Raw genomic sequence first — 25,938 nt, 5'->3', positions numbered from 1 at the left:
GGTTTTACCATGTTGGCCAGACTGGTCTCGAACCCCTGACCTCAGGTGATCCACCCCCCTCAGCCTCCCAAAGTGCTGGAATTACAGGCGTGAGCCACCGCGGCCGGCCTATTTTCATTTTAAGGTTGACATTTGGCAGTTTACCACAAATGAAAAATCGGTAAAAGTATTTACCAAGTCCTCCATCATTTACCAGTCTCTCAGAATGCAATCAGCTTCAAGTTACAGAATACCTGATAACAGTAGCTAAAACAAGAAAAACATTTATCTCACATCATATAAACTCTGAAAGTGAGTAATTCTTAGTCTGGCCAAAAGGCCAACAATGCCTCAAGGATCCAGACCCTTTTTTTTTTTTCCTGAGACAGTCGTGCTTTCGCCCATGGTGGAGTGCAGTGATGTGATCTCGGCTCACTGCAACCTCCACCTTCCAGGCTCAAGTGATTCTCAAGCCTCAGACTCCCTAGTAGCTGGGACTACTAGGTGGCATGTGCCACTGCACCAGGCTAATTTTTGTGTTTTTAAGTAGAGATGGGGTTTCACCATGGTGGCCACACTGGTCTCAAAAGTCTTGGCCTCAAGTGATCTACCCGCCTGGGTGTCCCAAAGTGGTGGGATTACAGATGTGAGCCACCGTGCAAGGCCAAGGATCCAGACCCTTTCTTTGCTCTTTGCTATTCTCAGTGGACCACCTTTTAGTCATGATTACAAGTTGACTGTCATTGCTTTGAACATCACACTCTACAGTGTACCAAGCAGGAAGAAAAGGAATGGATGGAGGAAAAAAAAAAGAACCTTCTTTCCAGAGATTAACTCACATACACACTCTCTTAACTAGGAAAGACAATCTTTCCAGAATTCTCCAATAGACTTTCTCTTCCAGTTTACTGGCCAGAGCTAGGTCATATGGCTACCCACAGACTAATGATTGGAAAAGAAAAATGGAGTTAAAGTGACTGGTTTAATCATAACTTATCCCCTGGGACTGAGGTGAGACCTACTGAGAGTGCCTTCCTTAACAAGAAGTGAGGGTGTATGTTGGGTAGGCAACCAAGAGTTTCTGTGGCACTCTCTATACTACCACTCCCTATTCGTGCACCATTTTCACTTTGTACTCAAGCCATACTTAGCTTCTTGAGGTTCCCAAATACATTTCACACTTACAATTCTGATTATACTGCTCTTATGCCTAGAATGTTCTTCCCACACCTTTCCTCCTTGTTCTTCATGGCTGTTGCTTTTGTAGAAAATCTTTCCAATACTTTGGCCTCTCAATTGAATAATTTCCTGTTTTTTTGTTTGTTTGTTTGAGACAGACTCTCGCTCTGTCACCCAGGTTGGAGTGCAATGGCACGATCCCAGCTCACTGCAACCTCCGCCTCCCAGGTTCAAGGGATTTTCGTGCCTCATCCTCCTGAGTAGCTGGGATTACAGGCACATGCCACCTTGCCTGGCTAATTTTTATATTTTTAGTAGAGACAGGGTTTCACCATTGGCCAGGCTGGTCTCGAATTCCTTACCTCAAGTGATCCACCCACCTCAGCCTCCCAAAGTGTTGGGATTACAGGCATGAGCCACTGTGCCAGGCCAATTTCCTCTCTTCTAATAAACTAATCCTCCACCCAATTCAGCCACTTATTTCATGGCCACATACAAAATCTGCCATTACTTGCATCTCATCCACAATGTCAATTTCCTGTAGCTTCAACTAAAGGGCAGGTTAAGTTGCCTTGCTTATGAAGCAATTCCCAGTGTCTAAATTAAATTCATACATGATATCTCAAGGAATGAATTCTCCAACCCTACTATTTGGTTCAGTGAACCAAAGGATAAAAGTAAAAACTTCAATTCCCAGCACTCACAACTGCTAGAGTTCTTCCTGTTTCCATCACTATCTTAATCTCCTTAATTTGAGGGACTAGAATTCCAGAGATGCAATGCATCACAACTATTTTTCCCATCTTTCCTTTCCCTGTATTTTCTGTTAACTGCAGTCTCTGAATTACTATAGAAAAATGAGAGAGAAGGCTAAATCACTCTTTTGGCTACCTGAAAAAGCAGTACCCCTAGAGTAGAAAGATAACGATGCACATTTCTGGCATGGTACAGATTTTGGATCTCTGAGTCAGAAGCCAGTAGAAGGACCAAAGCAGCTTCTCTTTTCTTCAGCAATTCTGATTGATAAGGTAAAAAGGCTGAGCATGCTGAGGCAGTTTTTCTAATTCGGCCATCTCCATCTTAACCAATAGAAACTGTGTCCAGATTCTGGGAGTTAGTTTTCAAGTTTTTCACCTTTTTTTTTTTTTTTTTTTTTTTTTTTTGAGATGGAGTCTCGCTCCGTCCCCCAGGCTGGAGTGCAGTGGCGTGATCTCAGCTCACTGCCACCTCCGCCTCCCGGGTTCAAGCAATTCTCCTGCCTCAGCCTCCTAAGTAGCTGGGATTACAGGCGCGTGCCTCCGCGCCCAGCTAATTTTTGTATTTTTAGTGGAGACGGGGTTTCACCATGTTGTTCAGGCTGTTCTCAAACTCCTGACCTCGTGATCTACCCGCCTCGGCCTCCCAAAGTGCTGGGATTATAGGCGTTAGCCACCATACCCGGCCATTTTTGATTTTTTTTTTTTTGGTCTTAAGCAGTTCTTTGCTACTTACTTGGGGGCTAGTAGCCAGATACCATTTTTAAAACAGAATTGTTTAGCTGTTTCTTAAGCTAAAAACTTCAGTAAAAATAGTTTTAGATATTTCACAAAAACCCATTTTAGAATATTCTAAAAAGCATTCTGTTTCTTCCTGTATGGAAAAAAGTAAATAAATTAGATGGGGGGAAATGTATTTTAAACTCCTTCACACATATGCAAAGAAGGAGCCATGGGAAATGAGGAACAAAAATAAAAATATCCTTGGATAAAATCCACGTGTACAGAAGATGATTCAAGAGGTTATAAATAACTCGTATGAGGTAAAGCAAACATGCAATATTTATATATCCTCTGAAGAGCATATTTTATTAATCTTCAAGTTCCTCAGCATATTAATAATAAAAACTTGATATATATAATCAACAAGTCTGACTGTTATGCCCAAAGAAAATCCAGATTATTTTAAGGTGAGTTTGCTTCTTTTTCATCTGATTCATCATCCATAACCTAAAACCAAAAAACAAAGACAATTTAAGAATTAAGAAAATGATTAGATTTTGCTATTTTCCTGATTTTAATATTACTTCTTTACCTGATACACTCTATAATGAGGCATGACAAGCCAGTAAGAATAAATCTATCAACAGCCCCAAAGAACAAGGTTTAAATCATAACCTGGTATCCTAAAAACATAAAAGCAACCCCATCTCTACTGAAAGTACAAAAAATTAGCCAGGCGGGCGCCTGTAGTCCCAGCTACGAGGGAGGCTGAGGCAGGAGGATGGTGTGAACCTGGGAAGCAGAGCTTGCAGTGAGCCGAGATCGCGCCACTGCACTCCAGCGTGGGCAACACAGCGAGACTCTGTCTCAAAAAAAAAATAAAATAAAAGCAAATTAAATATTTGGAAATTAATTAAAGCATTGATCACTTCTTGTCTCAAAGAGGCTACCCATAGCAGAGTCTCAGCTGGGCAGAAAAGACTATAAATAATTAACTGGGGCCAGGCACGGTGGCTCATGCCTGTAATCCCAGCACTTTGGGAGGCTGAGGCGGGTGGATCATGAGGGCAGAAGATCAAGACCATCCTGGCTAACACAGTGAAACCCCGTCTCTACTAAAAATACAAAAAATTAGCCGGGCGTGGTGGTGGGCGCCTGTAGTCTCAGCTACCCGGGAGGCTGAGGCAGGAGAATGGCGTGAACCGGGGAGGTGGAGGTTGCAGTGAGCCTAGTGCCTGGTGATAGAGCACTCCAGCCTGGTGATAGAGCAAGACTCCGTCTCAAAAAAAACAACAACAACAAAAAAAAAACAATTTAACTGGTATTCTCTAGCCATAAGACTAATGTAAATGACTTTTTCTTTTTTTCAAAACCATCTTATTTACTTAAATATATTCTGTGAAGCTATACCAAATTGTTATTATAAAAACATTTATTTTTATTAAAATGAATCCCCAAGGAAAGTAAAAAACAAAACAAAACAAAAAAAACCCACCATATTAGGAACTAATTATTTTAGTCTTACTGAGATAAAAGATCATTTTAAGCCTCAGGAAAATGTTACAACAGCTATTATCTTTCCATGAGTTAATGTATTACTAAGATAACAGACTAACTCCATTGGAGAAGGAAAAAGTTACATAAACCTAAGAATGTTTTTTTCTCCTCACCACACCTACTACAATTAGATGCCAATTCAAGTTTCTAATCTGAAGGCCAATTCATCACCCTACCCTGGACAATTGAATAAAAATGTTCCTCAGTCAATCCACCAAAGTATCAACTAACATAATTTTTTAAGGCATATAGATGATAATGGAACAAAATAAGTTTTTAAAAAAAAAAAATCTAGGCCAGGCACAGTGGCTCATGCCTGTAATCCCAGCACTTTGGGAGGCTGAGGCAGGTGGATCACCTGAGGTCAAGAGTTCAAGACCAGCCTGGTCAACATGGCGAAACCCCCATCTCTACTAAAAATATAAAAATTAGCCAGGCGTGGTGGCTGTAATCCCAGCTACCTGGGAAGCTAAGGCAGGAGAATCATTTGAACTCGGGAGGTGGAGGCTGCAGTGAGCCAAGATCGAGCCATTGTACTCCAGCCTGGGCAACAAGAGTGAAACTACGTCTCAAAAAAAAAAAAAAAAAAAAAATCCAGATTCTGGCTCTGATCTGAGACAATCAATAGAAAAAGAATTCTTTCATAGGCTGTCTTTTCGGTTGAGTAAAAATTGGTACTTATTTCCAAGAAATTAATATTTTACATCCAATTTCAACAATACCCAATCCAAAAAATTTTGTCAACCAACTCATATTTTAGGCAGAATTATTCCTTAATTTGGAATAATATTCCCAAATACTTAATACAAAGCATGTATAGGACATTTGTAAGGCACACAGCTAGTTGTTGCAGAGGAACACAAAGACTTGGATATGATTTCAAGTCTCTTAGGGAGCTTCCACGTAAACATAAAGCTAAAACAGATACAGAAAGCTACATAAACATAAAGCCAAAACAGAAGCTTTGGACCTGTCAAAGAAGAACTTAATTCCAAGTGGGGGATGGATAAAAACTTCAAAGAGGAGATGTCATGTACTGGACCAAAACGATGGTGTGGAGGCTAAAGCAACTCCGTCTTGGATGCTAATCTGCCACATTGACTAACCTCAGTTCTAGGAATGCCTCTAAGTTTTCTACTTTAATTCTGCCTTTAGGTCAAAATAACCTTGATGTTATCCTAAACAAACACATACTTAGCATAAATCTTGCCCTTAAGCAAATTATAGGCTATTAGGCAAATAGCATTCTTGCCTTTTCCAAAGGGGCTGACTTCAGTTGTCCTACACATATCTTCTGAAGCATGTATACCCATTCCTCTGGGTTTATAAGCCCTGAGTCTAGCGGGTAACAATGCAGGAATCCATCATCTTGCAGCTGCCCAATAAATGGCTTCTGTTCCTCAGTCCCCATTAAATGTTTCTTTCTGACCAACTGGATTTGCCAGCCTCTGTCTTCAGCCTCTCAGCTCCCTAAGACTTTGGGGATAGGTCTATATAGACCTGTTCACTGTGGAACAGATGAATTTTAATACTACCCAAGGATGAGTGATTCCCAATGGAGCCCTTAAGGGCACAGAATTACCTGAGGTGGTCAGGCACGGTGGCTCATGCCTGTAATCCTAGCACTCTGGGAGGCCGAGGCGGGCAAATTGCCTGAGCTCAGGAGTTTGAAATCAGCCTGGGCAACATGATGAAACCCCGTCTCTACTAAAATACAAAATACAAAAAATGATGGCATGTGCCTGTAATCGCAGCTACTCATGAGGCTGAGGGATGGGAACTGCTTCAACCTGGGAGGTGGAGGTTGCTGAGCCGAGATATCGTGTCACTGCACTCCAGCCTGGGCAACAGAACAAGATTCTGTCTCCAGAAAAAAAAAAAAAAAAAAAAAGAATTACCTGAAATTCTGTGGGTTGGAAATTTCTAATTTCCACACATCCCTTCACTCCTTGATAATCTCTCTCCATAAGGCCATGCTTTTTGGTTGAGAATCACTGCAGTGAGAGTCATTATTACTGATGACAAGGTGCTGTGTTATACTCCTTAGGTATGTTGGCAAAAAAAAAAATGTTGATATTGTGCTATACGTAAAGCTCTAGAATTCTACTCAGTATAACAACAAACTATGATTTCTTAATGGGCTTCTTGCTTGCATATTTAAGAATACATAGATTAGGCCAGTTGTGTTAGTCCTTAATCCCAGTATTTTGGGAGGATCACCTGAGGCCAGGAATTCAAGACCAACTTGGGCAACATAGCAAGACCCTGTCTCTACAAAAAAAAAAAAAAATTGGTAAATATGATGTAGTAGAGTTCTTCCACTAAAGATTTCTAAATCTCATCTATAAAACACTGTGTTACATTTTAAACCTTTTTCATAATTTTTGTGCAATCAGGGCAGCAATATGCCCTCTGAGTCTCTGTAGCCTTATGTGCAAAATGGGAATGACTTAATGCACTGTGTTATTAGAAGATGAAATGAGCAAAAATGCCTGGCACATAGTAGGTTCTCATAACACTAAAGTTACTTCATTTTTTTTTTTTTTTTTTTTTTTGACGGAGTTTCGCTTTTGTTGCCCAGGCTGGAGTGCAATGGCGCGATCTCGGCTCACCGCAACCTCTGCCTCCCAGGTTCAAGCAATTCTCCTGCCTCAGCCTCCCGAGTAGCTGGGATTACAGGCATCTGCCACCATGCCCGGCTAATTTTGTATTTTTAGTAGAGACGGGGTTTTCTCCATGTTGGTCAGGCTGGTCTGGAACTCCCAACCTCAGGTGATCCACCCACCTCAGCCTCCCAAAGTGCTGGGATTACAGGTGTGAGCCACTGCGCCCAGCCCAAAGTTACTTCTAAAATAAGAGACTTCAAGTCTGATAAAAATTGCAACACAAAAATCCAGCCCTTGAAGAAAAAGCTAGGTCATGAACTTCTTTTCAAATACTTGCCTTAACATCTATTTCCAGCCTTTGTATCTACAAAGAAAAAGAAAAAATGAAAAAAATCTAGACTGTCATATAATATTGGCATACCTGTTCTACGCCTTCTACCTCCGGAATATAAAACTGCAGCATGTTCTGAATTCCATTTTTCAGAGTAATGATTGAACTAGGGCAGCTGGTACAAGAACCCTGGAGTTTCAGCTGTACAATGCCATCTTCAAAGCCTTTGTAGATTACATCCCCTCCATCTTCCTGCACAGTTGGCCTGTGAGGTCAAAGAATATTTATGACATATTCTTTAAAATACAAGTTTTCATTGAAAAAATTTAATACAGCTCAGAGCTTAAATTTTATATTAGTAAAATTCACAAAGTTAGAGCTACTTTTATAATACAGAATAATAACTGTGGCTAAGTTTTATTTAGAATTAAATTTTTTTTTTCACTCTCAGGTAAAATACCAAAATTCACTCATACAAATATTTCCTCCACTTATCGCATTTGATCTTGCTTACTAATATCTTTTTAAGGCTGGGCATGGTGGCTCACACCTATATTCCCAGCAATTTGAGAGGCCAAGGTAGGAGGACCGCTTGAGCCCAGGAATTGGAAGCTGCAGTGAGCTATTATCACACCACTGCACTCCAGCTAGGGTGACACAGCGAGACCCTGTCTCTAAAGAAATTTTTTTTTAAATAAAACAATATTTTACAGCACTTAAGATTTCAAATTTCCTAATAATTATTGTGATTACCTAAAATATACTCAGTCACTTCTTTTGAGTGAAGGAAAAGGGAGACTGTCACATGCTGGCTTCATTTTCAGGTAAACTTTTCATTGAAATACAACATTAATGCAGAAAAATGCTTAAATCATGTATGCACAGTTCACTAAGTTTTCACAAAGTGAACACACATTTATTTATAACCACCCAAACCAAGAAACAACACCAAACCTCCAGAAGTCCCCTTTGGGCTTCCTTCCAATCACTCCCCACAACAAAAATGCAGCCATTATCCTAATTCATATCACCACTGATGAGTTTTGCCAGTCTCTGAACTTTATAATTTACAAATATAAATTCTATTTATAAATCACGTAGAATTACTCTTTTGTATCTGGCTTCCTATGCTCTTTGTGAGATTCACCTATGTTGCAGAGTATAGTACTAGGTCATTTACTCTCACTGCTGCATAGTATTCCATTAAGCAAATATACCAGAATTTATTTATCCATTCTACTGTTGATAGACATTTAGGTTAACATCATGTTTTGGCTTTTACAAATAGTGCAGTTATAAAGATTCTTAGAAATGTCTTTTGGTATGCATATATATTACTACTGGGAATATACCTGAAAGTGAAATTGCTGAATAAAGAGTATGAATATGTTGAGATTTAATAAATACTGCCATATAGTTTTCCAGTTATATAAACTTACATTCCCACCAGCAGTGTATGAGAGTTTCTGTTGCTCCACATCCTCACCAACAATTGGTGTTGTCAGTCTTAATAGTTTTAACTATTCTACTGGATTTGTACGAATATTTAATTATGGTTTGAATATTCATAATAACTAATGAGGTTAAGCATTTTTTCATGTTTAGTGGCTACTTGATTATCTTTTTTCCTTTTTTTTTTTTTTTTTGGAGACAGAGTCTCACTCTGTTGCCCAGGCTGGAGTGCAATGGCACGATCTCAGCTCACTGCAACTTCCGCCTCCCGGGTACAGGTGATTCTCCTGCCTCAGCCTCCCAGATAGCTGGGATTACAGGCATGCACCAATACCCCCAACTAATTTTTTGTATTTTTAGTAGAGACCATGTTTCACCATGTTGGCCAAGCTGATCTTGAACTCCTGACCTCAGGTGATCCGCTCACCTCAGCCTCCCAAAGTGCCGGGATTATGGGTGTCAGCCACTGCGCCCAGCCACTACTTGATCATCTTTTGCGAAGTACCTGCTCCAGTCTCTGATTGTCTTTTTCTTACCAATTTGTACAAGTTATTTATGTATTGTCATATAAACACTGTAAATATCTTCTAATCTATACCTTGCCTTTTGACTGTAAATGGCACTTTTAACAGTCTCGCTTTGTCACATACGCTGGAATACAGTGGCATGATCACAGCTCACTCACTGCTACCTAAAACTCCTAGGCTCAAGGGAGCCTCCCCTGCCTCAGCCTTTTAAGTAGCTGGAATTACAGGCACAAGCCACTGTGCCCAGCCAATGGCATCTTCTGATGAAGAGACAGTCACAATTTTACTGTAGTCCAATTTATATGTATTTTCCTTGATTTTTATCTGATATATATATATATATATATATATATATATTTTTTTTTTTTTTTTTTTTGAGACGGAGTTTCGCTCTTGTTGCCCAGGCTGGAGTGCAATGGCTCGATCTCGGCTCACTGCAACCTCCGCCTCCCGGGTTCAAGGGATTGTCCTGCCTCAGCCTCCCGAGTAGCTGGGATTACAGGTGCCCGCCACCATGCGTGGCTAATTTTTTATTTTTTTAGTAGACACAAGGTTTCTCCATGTTGGTCAGGGTGGTCTCGAACTCCCAACCTCAGATGATCCATTCACCTCGGCCTCTCAAAGTGCTGGGATTACAGGTGTAAGCCACCACGCCCGGTCTTTATCTGATTTCTTGTGTCCCGTTGGGAAAAAAAAAAAAAATTGCCTACCCAAAGGTCATACAAATATTCTATTTCTCTCCTTTTCTCTTCTCTTTTCTTTTCCCCTCCCTCCCTCCTTCCTTCCTTCACTTCCTTCCTCCCTCCCTCTCTCTTTCTTTCTCTTTCTCTCTTTCTTTCATTGTAGAGATGGGGTCTCACTATGTTGCCCAGGCTGGTCTCAAACTCCTGGGCTCAAGCAATCTGCCACCTTGGCCTCCCAAAATGCTAAGATTACAGGCATGAGCCACCATGCCTGGCCCCTATATCTCTTCTAAGCAGTCTATAGTTGATTTTGTTTTTTTGTTTTTTCACATCCAATTTGACAATCTTATTTTTGTTCATCAAACTACTGTCATTTAAATGCCAACACTTTTGAGTTTATATTACCATTTACTGTTTCCTATTTTGCATTGTTTTGGATTGATGAATTATTTTTTATTCTATTTCTCCCCTCCAGAGGTTTGATTCATTTTTTTTTTTCTGGTGAGACAGGGTCTTGTTCTGTCTCCTTGACCAGAGTGCAATGGTGTGATCACAGCCCACTGCAGCCTCATCCTCCCGGGCTCAAGCAATCTTCTCGCCTCAGGAACAGCTGAGACTACAGGTGCACACCACCACACCCAGCTAATTTTTTAATTTTTTGTAGAGACAAGGTCTCACTATGTTGCCAGGGTGGTCTCTAACTTCTGAGCTCAAGCAATCCTCCTACCTCAGCCTCCCAAAGTGCTGGAATTATAGGTGTGAGCACCATGCCCACCGTCTCATGCTTCTTTCCTATATCTTCTATTCTCTTCTCTCCCTGTGCTTCAGGCTGAATATTTTCTACTGACTTAAATTCCAGTATACTAATCTTCTCTTCAACTATGTCCAATCTAATGAGTTCTTAAGTTCAGTTATTATAATTTTAGTTCCAGGGTTACTTTTTTTTTTTGAGATAGAGTCTCGCTCTGTCACCCAGGCTGGAGTGCAGTGGCACAATCTTGGCTCACTGCAAGCTCCGCCTCCCAGGTTCACGCCATTCTCCTGCCTCAGCCTCCCAAGTAGCTGGAACTACAGGCCCCCGCCACCATGCCCGGCTAATTTTTTGTATTTTTAATAGAGACGGGGTTTCACTGTGTTAGCCAGGATGGTCTCAATCTCCTGACCTTGTGATCCACCCACCTCGGCCTCCCAAAGTGCTGGGATTACAGGTGTGAGGCACCGCACCTGGCCTCCAATTAATTATTCTTAATTCACAAAAATTATAGATATTTCCATGTACAACATGATGTTTTGAAATATGTAGGCCGGGAGCGGTGACCCACGCCTGTAATCCCGGCACTTTGGGAGGCCGAGGAGGGTAGATCACCTGAGGTCAGGAGGTCGTGACCAACCTGGCCAACACGGTGAAACCCTGTCTCTACTAAAACTACAAAAATTAGCTGGGTGTGGTGGTACATGCCTGTAATCCCAGCTACTCAGGAGGCTGAGGCAGGAGAATCACTTGAACCTGGGAGGCAGAGGTTGCAGTGAGCCGAGATCATGCAGCACTCCAGCCTGGGTGACAGAGCAAGACTCTGTCTCAAAAAAAAAAATCTGTATACACCATGGAATGGCTAAATCAAGCTAATTAACATATACTAACATATACATTACCTCGCATACTTATTTTTTGTGTCAACAACACTTAATAACTACTATCTTAGCAAAAATTTTTTTTTTTTTTTGAGAAAGAGTTTTGCTCGTCGCCCAGGCCGGAGTGCAATGGCATAATCTTGGCTGACTGCAACCTCCGCCTCCAGGGTTCAAGTGATTCTCCTACCTCAGTCTCCCTAGTAGCTGGGATTATAGATGCCCACCACCACACCTGGCTAATTTTTGTATTTTTAGTAGAGATGGGGTTTCAACATGTTGGCCAGGCTGGTCTTGAACTCCTGATCTTAGGTGATCCACCTACCTCCGCCTCCCAAACTGCTGGGATTACAAGCGTGAGCCACCACACCCAGCCACAATTTTCAAGAATACAATACATTGTTACTAACTATAGGCTTACTTGGCTGGGCGCAGTGGCTCACGTCTGTAATCCCAGCACTTTGAGAGGTTGAGGTGGGTGGATCACGAGGTCAGGAGTTCAAGACCAGCCTGGCCAACATGGTGAAACCCTGTCTCTTCCAAAAATACAAAAATTAGCTGAGTGTGGTGGCCTGTGCCTGTAATCCCAGATACTCAGGAGGCTGAATCTGGAGAACCGCTTGAACCCGGGAGGTGAGGCTGTAGTGAGCTGAGATTGCATGCCAGCCTGGGTGACAGAGCAAGACTCCGTCTTAAAAAAAAACAAAAAACTATAGGCTTACTTTTCTTAACTTCCCTGCTCTCTAGGATCTTGGTCCTTGAAATCAAGATTTCACTGGTAACCCAGAATTTTAATTTTTGTCTTCCCATCTAAACAAATTTTCTGAAAGCCCAATGGTTTCTCTGATTCTTAGCAGCTGCCCTCTGCCCAGCTTCTTCTACCCTAGCTATGTAGCAAGGAACAGCAAATGCCTGAAGGGAAAACTGAGTGAGCTTCCCTTCTCTCCAGGATCTTGGCACCTCACATTTTGCTTGCTCTGGCAGCTATCTAATGCTTTCAAACAAATTCTTTTTATTGTACTTTATCCAGCTTTTCTGGGAGTTCTCAGCATGACTATTGGTCTGCTACAAGCAAAAGGAGAAGCCTGCTGTTCTCCACTCACTTAAATTTATTCTGTATGGGCAATATACTGAAAATAGGTACTCATTCTCTCTTCACAACCTTCCCAAACATTAAGTCTTTTTCTTTTTCTTTTTAAGAAATTTGGTATTATAACAATATCAAATCTAAATTGAGACTGTGAAGAATACATTTCTTCATTGAATATGTTTAAATAAATTGGATGTTTTAAAATTTTGAGTAAATGTAGAGAAGATACAGGCTTTAAATTCAATTGTCATGGTTACCTGTTGTGGTTTACATTAACTTGCACTTATTTTGAAAATCTACTATAATCTCATGGCCAACTAAAACTATATTGCTCTAATGAAAAATGCCTCCAAAGCACTTGAATTCAGGTAGAGAGAGGAGCACGTACCGTATTCTAGTATCTAACAATTCCTTAATCATTGCCACAACTTCATCATCTTCTTCAGATCCTAGAAATAATTACATATAAAAACATCAGGAGTAGAAATTTTATAGCCATGCAAATACGAGTATTAAAACAGAATGATTTTAACTACATGGTTCATTAAAAACATAAAACTATAGAAAGAACATGTAACTTGGTATGGAGATATATTTTGGGAAATTGATGACAGAATCATTCATTTGATTATCTGAAGAAAAATTAGGGAATACCAATCAACTCAACATCTGGTGATAAAGAGGAGTACACTAAAACATCTTGATATGCTAATGATGTTAGGGTGTGAAATTTTAAGCCAGTAAATATGCAGACATTCTCTGTTCTCAAGGATTGAAAGTATCGGAGAAAAGAAACTGAATTTTGATGGAAACTTTGAGACAAAAAGGCACACCTACTTTGTAAGTTAAGTTACATCTTCAGTTTCTCAATTTACTGGTTTTCAAAATGCCAGCCATACTAAATATAGATGTAAGCCTTCTGGAAATTTCTGAAATGTTCTTTTTTTTTTCTTCTTGAGACAGCGTTTCACTCTGTTGCCCAGTGCGGAGTGCAGTGGGGTGATCACAGCTCACTGCAGCCTCAACCTCCTGGACTCAAGCAGTCCTCCTGCCTCAGCCTCCCAAGTAGTTTGGGACCACAGCTGTGAGCCACCACACCCAGGCAATTTTTTTATTTTCTGTAGAGATGGGGCCTCGCCATGTTGCTGATATGGTTTGGCTGTGTCCCCAGCCAAATCTCATCTTGAACTTCAGTTCCCATAATCCCTATGTGTTGTGGGAGGGAGCTGGTGGGAGGTAATTGAATCATGGGGGTGGTTACCCTCATGCTGTTCTCATGACAGTGAGTGAGTTCTCACGAGATCTGATCATTTTATAAGGAACTTTTCTCCCTTTTGCTTGGCACTTCTTGTTGCCGTCATGTGAAGACTCGCGCGTTTGCTTCCCCTTCCGCCATGATTGTAACTTTCCTAAGGCCTCCCCAGCTATGCTGAACTGTGAGTCAATTAAACCTCTTTCCTTTATAAATTGCCCAGTCTCAGGTATGTCTTTATCAGCAGCGTGAGAACAGACTAATCCGGTTGCCCAAGATGATCTTCAACTCCTGGGCTCAAGTGATCCTCCTACCTCGGCCCCTCAAAGTACTGAGATTACAGGCATGAGCCATGCCTGGCCTCTGAAATGTTCTACAAATCTTCTGAGCACAAAGTTAGCCTTTGAGAAAACCAAAAATATGGAGATTTCATATTACATTATAACAAACACTAGATTCTGGCAACCCCTAAAATTAAATTATATTAACATTGAGTTTTTTGAGAAAATAAATAAAACATGGCTCATGCCTGTAATCCCAGCACTTTGGGAGGCTGAGGTAGGCACATCACTTGAGGTCAGGAGTTCCAGACCAGCCTGGCCAATAGGGCAAAACCCTGTCTTTACTAAAAATACAAAAATTAGTCGGGTGTGGTGGCAGGTGCATGTAATCCCAGCTACTGGGGAGGCTGACACGAGAATCACTTGAACCCAGATGGCGGAGGTTGCAGTGAGCTAAGATCGCACCACTGTATTCCAGCCTGGCTAACAGAGCAAGACTCTATCTCAAAAAAAAAAAGAAAGAAAAGAAAAGAAAAAGAAAACACACAAAACGGCTGGGCGTAGTGGTTCCCCCTATAATCCTAGCACTTTGGGAGGCTGAGGCAGACGCATCACCTGAGGTCAGGAGTTTGAGACCAGCCTGGCCAACACGGTAAAACCCTGTCTCTACTAAAAATACAAAAATTAGCTGGATGTGGTGGCACACGCCTGTAATCTCAGCTACTTGGGAGGCTGAGGCAGGAGAATTGCTTGAACCCAGGAGGTGGAGGTGGCAGTGAGCCGAGATCGCACCACTGCACTCCAGCCTGGGCAACAGAGTGAGACTCCACCTCAAAAAAAAAATAAATAGATAATTAAAAATAAATAAATTTGTTGGGGGAAAAAAAGCACAAAAGCTAAAACTGTCTTAGATCAATAAACCTAAATTCTACTTCCCCACCATCCCTTCCATAGACAATAACTATCATGAGTTTAGTTTATATCTTCCCAGCACGTGTTTACATTTACATGTATAAATTAACACAAATGAGATCATACCATACATACTATTCTATATCTTGCTCTTTTCTGTGTAATATATCTTGAAGGTCTTTCTCCATTAGCATATACAAATATGCCTCAATATTTAAAACTGGTACACAGTAACTTTTATATAGATTTGTCTTTGCCAGTTTCTTCATTATTTCAGTTGTTTATACAGTTTGCTGCTATTTCTAACAATCCCGCAACATACTTGCTTATATAAATATATTTCAAAAGGCTGGGCTCAGTGGCTCACACCTGTAATCCCAGCACTTTGGGAGGCCAAGGTGGGCGGATCACTTGAGGTCAGGAGTTTTAGACCAGCCTGGCCAACATGGTGAAATCCTGTCTCTACTAAAAATACAGAAATTAGCCGGGAGTGGTGGCGGGTGTCTGTAATCCCACCTACTCCAGAGGCTGAGGCAGGAGAATCACCTGAACCCGGGAGGCGGAGGTTGCAGTGAGCTGAGATCACGCCACTGCACTCCAGCCTGGGTGACAGAGTGAAACACCGTCTCAAAAAAATATAAAATTATATATATATATATATATATATATACACACATACATACATCAATGTACTATTGCAATTATATTTATGAGATAAATTCCTACTGGTGGGATATTTGTGTAAACAGGCTTGTGCTTTTTTTTTTTTTTTTTTCTGACAGAGTTTCACTCTTTTACCTCAGCTCACTGCAACCTCCATCTCTTGGGTTCAAGCAATTCTCCTGCCTCAGCCTCCTAAGTAGTTGGAATTACAGGTGCCTGCCACCACACCTGGCTAATTTTTTGTATTTTTAGTAGAGACGGGGTTACACCATGTTGGCCAGGCTGTTCTTGAACTCCTGACCTCAGGTGATCCACCTGCCTCAGCCTCTCAAAGTGCTGGGATTACAGGCGTTAGCCACTGCACCCAACCTAGCTTGTGCATTTTTAATGTTAGTAGATACAAATTACTCTAAAAAAGTTATAAGGTTTACATATGGATCCATAAAGAATACATGTAACTGTTTCATGTAGTACTAAAAATTTTCATAAATGGTACATTTATAAATGTACATACATTTGAATTTTCCTTTTTTACTTAATATTTTCTTTTTTATGTTTCTATGTTGGTATCTCCCAATCTAGTTCATTCCTTTTAACTTTTGGTATAGTTAAAAAATATTTCAGTGAACATGTTTCTACATGTTGCCTTGTGCATATCTCTAAGACTCTTAAGATATATATCTAAAAATATACCTGTATCACCTAAAGATAATTATACAAATGTTTCTGCATGTCATAGTCTATTTAGTGTTGCTATGAAGGAATACCTGAGACTGTGCAATTTACAAAGAAAAAAATGTTTATTTGGTTGATTCTGATGTCTAGAAAAGTTGAAGACTTGGCATCTGGTGAGGACCTCAAGCTGCTTCACCCCATGGAAGAAGAAGGGGAGCTGGCCCATGCAGAGATCACATGGTGAGACAGGAAGGAGATGTTATTACTGGGACTCTTCTTAGCACTCAGCTCTCAAAAGAACTAATAGAGTAAGAACTCACTCCCCTCCCCTCATACCCCCAGCTCTTCCAGAGGGCATTCATCTACTATTGAGAGATCCATCCCCATGACCCACTCACCTCCCATTAGACTCCACCTCCAACAATGGGGATCAAATTTTAGCATGAGATTTGGAGGGGACAAATGTCCAAACTATAGCAGTGTATATATGTGTGTATGCACATATAAACGTTCGGTTTTTGTAGTCAATGCTTATTAACATTGATGAACTACTAGAACTAATGAGTGCTAACCTTGACGGATATAAGATCAATATACAAAAATCAACAGTATTCCTATACCCAACACCCCAAATTAGAAAACATTATTTTAAAACAGATACAGGGTCGAGTGAGGTGGTTCACGCCCATAATCCCACCACTTTGACAGGCCAAGGTGGGCGGATCACCTGAGGTCAGGAGTTTGAGAGCAGCCTGGCCAACATGGTGAAACCCCATCTCTACTAAAAATACAAAAATCAGTCAGGCATGGTGTTTGGCGCCTGTAATCCCCGCTGCTCAGGTGGCTGAGGCAGGAGAATCGCTTGAACCTGGGAGGCGGAGGTTGCAGTGAGCCGAAATCGCACCATCGCTCTCCAGCCTGGGCAACAAAGCAAGACCCCGTCTCAAAAAAAACCCAAAAAACAGATACAGGCAGCACAGTGTAGTGGTTAAGAGCATGAACGCTGGAGCCAGATTGCCCAAAGTTCTTATCTATCTCTGCCACTTACTACCTGTGTGACCTTGAGCAAATTACTCAACCATTCAGTGCCTCAGTTTTCTCATGTGTGAAATGTGGTAACAGTTCCTATCTGATAAGGTTATTTTAAGAATTAAGTGAGTTTATACTTGTAAAGTGCTTAGAATTGTGCCTGAAATACAGTAATCAGTATGTCTAAGTGCTTACTAAACAAAATAAGAACGCTTTATGATAACAAAACCTATATGGTACCTAGAACTAACATGAGCTCATACCAAGAAAAGAACATAAGAGAAGTCTCACATAAATGGGAAAATTTGGGGATGAAAAAATATCAATGTTGAAGAAATGTTAATTCTCCTAAATTTAATTTGTAAATTTAATCCAACTTCAACCAAACTCTTGACATGGTTTTTCAGAGACTTTACAAGATGATCATTAAATTTACAAGGAAGAATAAAGTGACCAGACCACCAGAAAGTTTTTTTTAATTGAGGAACTTTTTCTTCCAGATATTATCATATACTATACTAATTGTTACAGAGATATTATAATTAAAACTCCATATGTTATTAAAACAGGAAGGGGGGCAAAAAGACCACAGGGACAAAAAAATCTTAGAAAAAGACCCATGTATAATATTATAAATTCATAAGGAAAGACTGGGATAATTGATTACCTATGTAGAAAAAGATAAAATTATTATATTTTAAACTATATAGAAAAACAAATCCCACAGTGATTAAATATGTAAGTGTAAAAAATAAAACTTTAAAAAACAAAAATACATATACACATACACATATGACAGTATCTTTGTGATACTGGAGAAAGGAAAAACTTCATCAACAACAAATACAACAGTATCAGCAAATACTTATGGAGCTTCATGTACAGTCACTCTTCCAAGTGCTTTACACTAAATAACTTACTAAAACAAGGTACAAAAGGCATAAACCACAAAGGAAAAAGATGAACTAATGTAACCACATTAAAATGAAAATTTTCTGTATGACAAAAGACATCATAAACAAAATGAAAAGTTAAGTCACAGTTAGGGAGATATCATTTGCTAAGAAAATACCTAACAAATAATTAATATTCAGAATATTTATATATATACAGAGAGAATGAGACTTTTTATTTTTTTTTAAGAGATGTGGTCTAGTTCTATCACCCAAGATGGAGTGTGGTGGCGTGAACATGGCTCACTACAGCCTCAGCCTCCTGGGCTCAAGCGATCCTCCCACCTCAGCTTGTCAAGTAGGTGGGACTACATGCACGCATCACCATGCCCAGCTAATTTTTGTATTTTTTCGTAAACACAGGGTTTTGCCATATTGCCCGGGCTAGTCTCAAGTTTCTGAGCTCACACAATCTGCTGCCTTCACCTCCCCAAGTGCTGGGATCACAGGTGTGGGGCATGGTGTCCAGCCCAGAATATTTTTTAAAAACCTGCTTAAATAAATATAAAAAAGACATATGGGCCAGGTGGCGGTGGTTCATGCTTATAATCTCAGTACTTTGTGATGCTGAGGCAGGAGGATCACTTGAAGACCAGCCTGGGCAACCTAACAAGATCTCATCTCCACAAAAAAAAATTTTCTGGCGGGGGGACAGAGTCTCGCTCTGTCACTAGGCTGGAGTGCAATGGCATGATGTCAGCTCACTGCAACCTCTGCCTCCCAAGTTCAAGCAATTCTACTGCCTCAGCCTCCCAAGTAGCTGGGACTACAGGCACGTGCCACCATGCCCAGCTGATTTCTGTATTTTTAGCAGAGATGGGGTTTTACCATGTTGGCTAGGATGGTCTCAATCTCTTAACCTCGTGATCTGCCCACCTCAGCCTCCCAAAATGCTGGGATTACAGGTGTGAGCCACTGTGCCAGGCCTCTACAAAAAAATTTTATTTATTTACTTATTTTTTTAAATTTTTATTTATTTATTTTTTTGAGATGGAGTCTCGCCCTGTCTCCCAGGCTGGAGTGCAGTGGCACAATCTCAGCTCACTGCAACCTCCATCTCCCGGATTCAAGCAATTCTTCTGCCCCAGCCTCCCAAGTAGCTGGGATTACAGGCATGCGCCACCACACCCAGCTAATTTTTGTATTTTTAGTAGAGATGGGGTTTCACCATGTTGGTCAGGCTGGTCTCGAACTCCTGACCTCGTGATCCACCCGCCTCGGCCTCCCAAATTGCTGGGATTACAGGCGTGAGCCACCACACCCAGCCAAAAAAATTTTTAAAATAAAAACATTAACCAGGCATGGTGGCAGGAGCCTATAATCCCAGCTACTTGGGAGACAGAGGCAGGAGGACTGCTTAAGCCTGGGAAGCTGAGGATGTAGTGAGCCATGATCATGCCACTGCACTCCAGTTTGGGTGACAGAGCAGGTCACTGTCTCAAAAAAAAAAAAAAAAAAAGACACATGACTCAATTTGTTTTTAAGTAGAAAAGATATAAATAGAAAATTTACTGACAAGAAAAGTAAATGGCCAATAAACATATGAAACTCTTAACACTCAGTATTAATCAAGGAAATGCAATTACAACAAGATACCGGCCAGGCTCAGTGGCTCATGCCTGTAATCCCAGCACTTTGGGAGGCTGAGGCAGATGGATCAGGAGTTCAAGACCAGACCAGCCAACATGGTGAAACCCCGTCTCTACTAAAAATAGAAAAATTAGTTGGGCATGGTGGCAGGCACCTGTAATCCCAGCTATTCAGGAGGCTGAGGCAGGAGAATCGCTTGAACCCAGGAGGTGGAGGTTGTGGTGAGCTCAGATCGCGCCATTGCACTCCAGCCTGGGCAACAAGAGCGAAACTCCGTCTCAAAAAAAAAAAAAGAAAAAAAAACAAGGTACCATTGTATACCCAACATACGGGTAAAAAAAAAAAAAAAAGACACTAAATGATGACAAAGATATAAGAACGTTGAAATTCTTAAAATATACTGCTAATGTGCGCTTAATTAGATCAACTTATGATATAGCAATTCCACTTTTAGGAACATAATCTAAAGAAGTTCTCGGCCAGGCACGGTGGCTCACGCCTGTAATCCCAACTTTGGAAGGCCAAGGCAGGTGAATCCACTTGAGGTCAGGAGTTCGGGATCAGCCTGGCCAACATGGCAAAACCCCCTCTACTAAAAATACAAAAATTAGCTGGGCGTGGTGGTGCATGCCTGTAATCCCAGCCACTCGGGAGGCTGAGGTAGAAGGATCGCTTGAACCTGGGAAGCAGAGGCTGCAGTGAACTGAGATCATGCCACTGCACTCCAGCCTGGATGACAGAGCAAGACTCTGTCTCAAAAATAAGGCCGGGCACGATGGCTCATGCCTGTAATCCCAGCACTCTGGGAGGCCGAGGCAGGCGAATCACAAGGTCTGGAGTTCAAGACCAGCCTGGCCAACATGGTGAAACTCTGTCTCTACTAAAAATACAAAAATTACCCAGGCATGGTGGTGGGCGCCTGTAATACCAGCTACTTGGGAGGCTGAGGCAGGAGAATCACTGGAACCCAGGAGGCAGAGGCTGCAGTGAGCCAAGATCATGCCACTGCACTCCAGCCTGGGCAACAGAGCAAGACTCTGTCTCCAAAAATAAATAAATAAAAATAAATAAACAAATAAATAAAGAAGCTCTCCACATATTTATAAACAGACTTGTATAAGGATGCTCACTACAGCAATGTTTTCAATAAAAATTAGTACAAAAACTTTACTTGAACATAAAGGAACAAATTAACTATATCTTATTCCTATAATGAAATGCTATCCAGCACGTAAAATGAGTAAACTAGAACTATGTTTTTTGAAATGGATATGTTTCGAAAATATTACACTTAGTAAAAAAGACAATTTGCAGTATAATACAAGATATTTAAGGTTAGGCACGGTGGTTCATGCCTGTAATCCCAGCATTTTGAGAGGTCGAAGCCAGCGGATCACTTGAGGTCAGGAATTCAAGACCAGCCTGACAAACATGATGAAACCCCATCTCTACTAAAAATACAGAAATTAGCTGGGTGTGGTGGTGCACACCTGTAATCCCAGCTACTTGGGAGGCTGAGGCATGAGAAACACTTGAACCTGGGAGGTGGGGGTTGCAGTGAGCCAACATTGCGTCACTGCACTCCAACTGGGGTGACAGAGTGAGAGTCTGTCTCTAAAAAAAAAAAAAAAAAAACAAAAAAACACAGATATTTAAAACTTAAAAACAAAAACTAATACTATATATTCCCTGCAGAGACTTACATGTATAGTATAAAACAAAACAAGTTTTCACACATCTCTGGAACTAGGAAGGGAAAAGGGATGAGGGTACAGTGGTTTTAGCGGTTTCTTTTTTTATTTACTTTATGCTCTCTATTCTGACACTGTATGTTTAATATTTTATTTAAAATGAGTCTAAAGCAACTGTGGCAAAAGATAACATTTGTTTTGTTTTTCCCAAAAGCCCATTCTGTAACTTAATTAACATTTGTTAGATATGAGTGGAGGGCAAACTGGTGAGCATGATATTTTCTGCATGTTTGAAAATTTTTATAATTGAAAATTTTGGTTTTATAGAGTAATGCCAATTTATACACAAGTTTTCAAAATGATATATAAATTTGCAGAGCTAAATATATTAAATGATAGAAATCTAGATTCCTATGACTTCTGAAATCAAGGTAAATGTGAAGAAAATAGAAAAGTCTAAAAAAAGGACAAATTTTAATTATTCAATACAACATGTTACCTGCTTCTCCTGAAGGCGTTTCCTCAGTAACCAGGGGTAAGCCAGATGCAAAGAAGTCCATGATTGTTGCATAAATATCTGGTTTCAGTAAATTCCAGTCTAATTCTTCATTTTCCTATAAACATTTAAAGGAAAATGCTATATTTCCAGGCAACGGCAAAGACCCATACAGAACACTACCTTATACCTCTTTTTTCTTTTTTTTTTTTTTTTTGAGATGGAGTCTCACTCTGTTCCCCAGGCTGGATGGAGTACAGTGGCGTGATCTTGGCTCACTGCAACCTCCTCCTCCTGGGTTCAAGCAATTCTCCTGCCTCAGCCTCCCAAGTAGCTGGGACTACAGGTGTGTGCCTTGAACATAAAGGAACAAATTAACTATATCTTATTCCTATAATGAAATACTCTCCAGCACGTAAAATGAGTAAACTAGAACTATGTTTTTTGAAATGGATATATTTCAAAATTATTATACTTAGTAAAAAAGGCAATTTGCAGTATAACACAAGATATTTAAGGTTGGGCACAGTGGTTCATGCCTGTAATCCCAGCATTTTGAGAGGTCGAAGCCTGACCTCATGATCCACCCACCCTGGCCTCCCAAAGTGCAGGGATTACAGGCGTGAGCCACAGCGCCTGGCCCCCTTACACCTCTTAAGAATCTTTTCCTGGTCAGGTGTGGTAGTTTATGCCTAATCCCAACATTTTGGGAAGCTGAGGCAAGAGGATTGCTTGAGTCCCAGAGTTCAAGACTAGCCTGGGCAACATAGCGAGACTTCGTCTCTTTTTATATTTTTAAAAATAATAAAGGGAAAGGAAGAAAGAAAAAAGAGAGAGAAAAAAGCAGCAGAAAAAAGGAAAGGAGGAAGGAAGGCAAGCAGGCAGGCGAAGAGAAGAAGAAGGTAAAAGGGAAAGGAAAAGAAAAGAGATAAAAAGAAAAGAGGAAAGGAAAGGAAAAGAAAAAATATCTTTTCCTATATACACACTATACCTATGCAATGGCAACCACTTCTGGAGAATATATATTAGCTCCACATCTTAAAGGGTCCTGTTTAAATGAATTTCAGAAGATAAAATCTTAAAGATCCCCCATTCATTAATTCATTCACTTATTGTTATTATTATTAATAATATAATTATAATTTATCATTAATAAAAATTAATATTTAATTAATTTAAATATAATTATTAATATAATATTAGTAATAATAATATTAATTCATTCACTTTCATTGTTTTAATTTGATTTAAATGATTAAAAGACGTTTTTCATGATGTGAAGACAAAATATTAAATGGATTTTCTGTCTTTAAAGAAGATGATCAAGAGATTCCCATTCTCTTAAAAAAAACATAGGATGTAATTGCTTGATCAAGTATACGGAACAGCCTACAACTACTCAAAAAATTTACTTATATACATTACTTAAAGGGTATGAAAGAAATTTGGCTGGGCATGGTGGCTCATGCCTGTAATCCCAGCACTTTGGGAGGCCGAGGCAGGTGGATCACCTGAGGTCAGGAGTTTGAGACCAGCCTGGCCAACATGGTGAAAACCTTTCTCTACTAATAATACAAAAATTAGCCGGCGTGGTTGCAGAGGCCTGTAATCGCAGCTACTAGGGAGGCCGAGGAAGGAGAATCGCTTGAACCCAGGAGGTGGAGGTTGCAGTGAGCCGAGATCATGCCACTGCCCTCCAGCCTGGGCGACGGAGTGAGACTCCATCTCAAAAAACAAAAAAAAGAAACAATATAGAGATAGTACATAAAAGGTGAGATAAATAGGGACTGCTAAGGTTATAAAAGTAAAACTAGTGAAATATCTTAGTGATTGGTAATGGAAACTAGTTCTAGGTAATAAATTATTTGGAAAACAAATCAGAGTGTTACCTCAGATCTTCAGTAAATAGCAGGCTCTACTAAATAGGAAAATATTGGTAACAAAAAGAAAAAAATATTCTAAAGTTGTCTGAATGAGAAAAAAAGGGCAGCATATAAGCTGCAAATATACATATATATTTAGAAAAAAATAACACAAATGATGCATAAAGAAGTCTAATTATCAACTGGAAATCAGAAATAGAAACAGGCGATTGCTGAAGACATTCAGTAAAATGTGATAGTCCATGATGAGAAACGTTACTGGAAGAAAACAAAACAAATCCAGTATTCCGTCTATTAAATACCAACGTGGGCCAGGCATGGTGGCTCACACCTGTAATCCCAACATTTTGGGAGGCCAAGACAGAAGGATTGCATGAGCCCAGGAGTTTGAGACCAGCCTGGGCAACATAGAAGGACACTGTCTTTACAATAAAAAAAAAAAAAAAAATTAGCTGGGCATAGTGGCATGCACCTGTAGTCCCAGCTACTCAGGAAGCTGAGACAGCAGGATCGCTTGAGCCTGGGAGTTAGTGGTTGCAGTGACCCATGATCGCACTACTGTATTCCAGCCTGGGGAAACAGAGCAAGATCCCATCTATATGTATGTGTAGATAGATAGATATACACACACACATACATATATGTGTATCAACATATACCCTAACTTGGGATATTATCTATTGGTTATGTCATTTCACTTAAGAAAAAATTGTAGAGCTAGGGCAATTTCAAATAGGGTAACTAAATAATGAAAGTAAGAGAGCTAAAAGATGACTTACTAAATCTAATCAAGAAAAACAGGAAAAAAAAAACAAAACCAAAACCCTTTAAGATATAATCACATTTTTACCTATAAAAATTTTTATATAGCATAGGCTATATGTAAAAGAACTAAATAACTTTAAAAAATAAATATATAATTTCCCACTTATAAAATAACTAGTTGTAAGAATTAGATAACATATGTAAAGCACTAGGGCCATATCCAACATTGAATATATTAAATAAATGTTCATCCCTTCTTCTCCTTAAAAAATATGGAAGAAAGAAAACTGAAGAATGGGGGGCTGGACGTGGTGGTTCACACCTGTAATCCCAGCACTTTGGGAGGCCGAGGTGAGCAGATTGTTTGAGCTCAGAAATTTGAGACCAGCCTGGAAAACATGGCGAAACCCTATCTCTACAAAAAATACAAAAATTACTTGGACATGGTGGTATACACGTATAGTCCCAGCTACTAGGGAGGCTGAGGTGAGAGGACTGCTTAAGCTCAAGAGGCTTAGGCTGCAGTGAGCTGAGATCATGCCACTGCACTCTGACCTGGGTGTGGAGTGAGACTTTGTCTCTAAATAAATGGCCACAAGAGAATACTGGACTAGATGACTAGATTTAACATGTCACTAACCCAGTATGTCCCCTTTTTTTCTTTTTTGAGATGCAGTCTCGCTCTGTCGCCCAGGCTGGAGTGCAGTGGCCCGATCTCCGCTCACTGCAAGCTCCGCCTCCCGGGTTCACGCCATTCTCCTGCTTCAGCCTCCTGAGTAGCTGGGGCTACAGGCGCCCGCCACCATGCCCGGCTAATTTTTTTTTGTATTTTTAGTAGAGACGGGGTTTCACCGTGTTAGCCAGAATGGTTTTGATCTCCTGACCTCATGATCTGCCCGCCTCAGCCTCCCAAAGTGCTGGGATTACAGGCGTGAGCCACCACACCCGGCCCCCAGTATGTCCACTTTTAAGGACATAAAGAGCTCAGACTAATCCTTTCAATTTGCTTAAGGGGAGTTTAATAAATATTTTTGATTTTCACACACTATCAGGCAAGTGATTTAAGTTCCGTGGATATATGTCAATTAACAGATTTAAAAGGATACATAGTTCAAATTTAAATAGTTCATGTCCCATTAATCTAGTAGACATCAAAAATGGAACAGCCCTTTCTAGCAGATACTGCCTTGACTGTTGAAAAACATAGCATATTTTTTATAGGCGTGGTGGCTCACAC

The 25,938-nt window shown here is 40.3% G+C and overlaps 1 protein-coding gene across 6 annotated transcripts in view; it reads right to left on the bottom strand.

Annotated features, from left to right (window-relative positions):
• Positions 1–2,975: 2,975 nt before the first annotated feature.
• The window catches only part of NFU1 (NFU1 iron-sulfur cluster scaffold), a 43,350-nt gene continuing 20,387 nt past the window's right edge, over positions 2,976–25,938 (bottom strand). For all 6 annotated transcript variants that reach the window (XM_031008332.3, XM_031008333.3, XM_031008329.3 and 3 more), the window contains 4 exons: positions 22,057–22,171; positions 12,900–12,960; positions 7,221–7,395; positions 2,976–3,143 (listed from right to left, as the gene is read on the bottom strand). In XM_031008332.3, coding sequence (XP_030864192.2) covers positions 3,099–3,143; positions 7,221–7,395; positions 12,900–12,960; positions 22,057–22,171 — 396 coding nt within the window. In that variant the 3' untranslated portion in view covers positions 2,976–3,098. The remainder of the gene's footprint in view (positions 3,144–7,220; positions 7,396–12,899; positions 12,961–22,056; positions 22,172–25,938) is intronic.

This window comes from Gorilla gorilla, chromosome 12 (genome assembly GCF_029281585.2).
Source record: "Gorilla gorilla gorilla isolate KB3781 chromosome 12, NHGRI_mGorGor1-v2.1_pri, whole genome shotgun sequence".
Lineage (NCBI taxonomy): Eukaryota > Metazoa > Chordata > Mammalia > Primates > Hominidae > Gorilla > Gorilla gorilla.
This window is presented reverse-complemented; position numbering and strand designations above follow the sequence as displayed.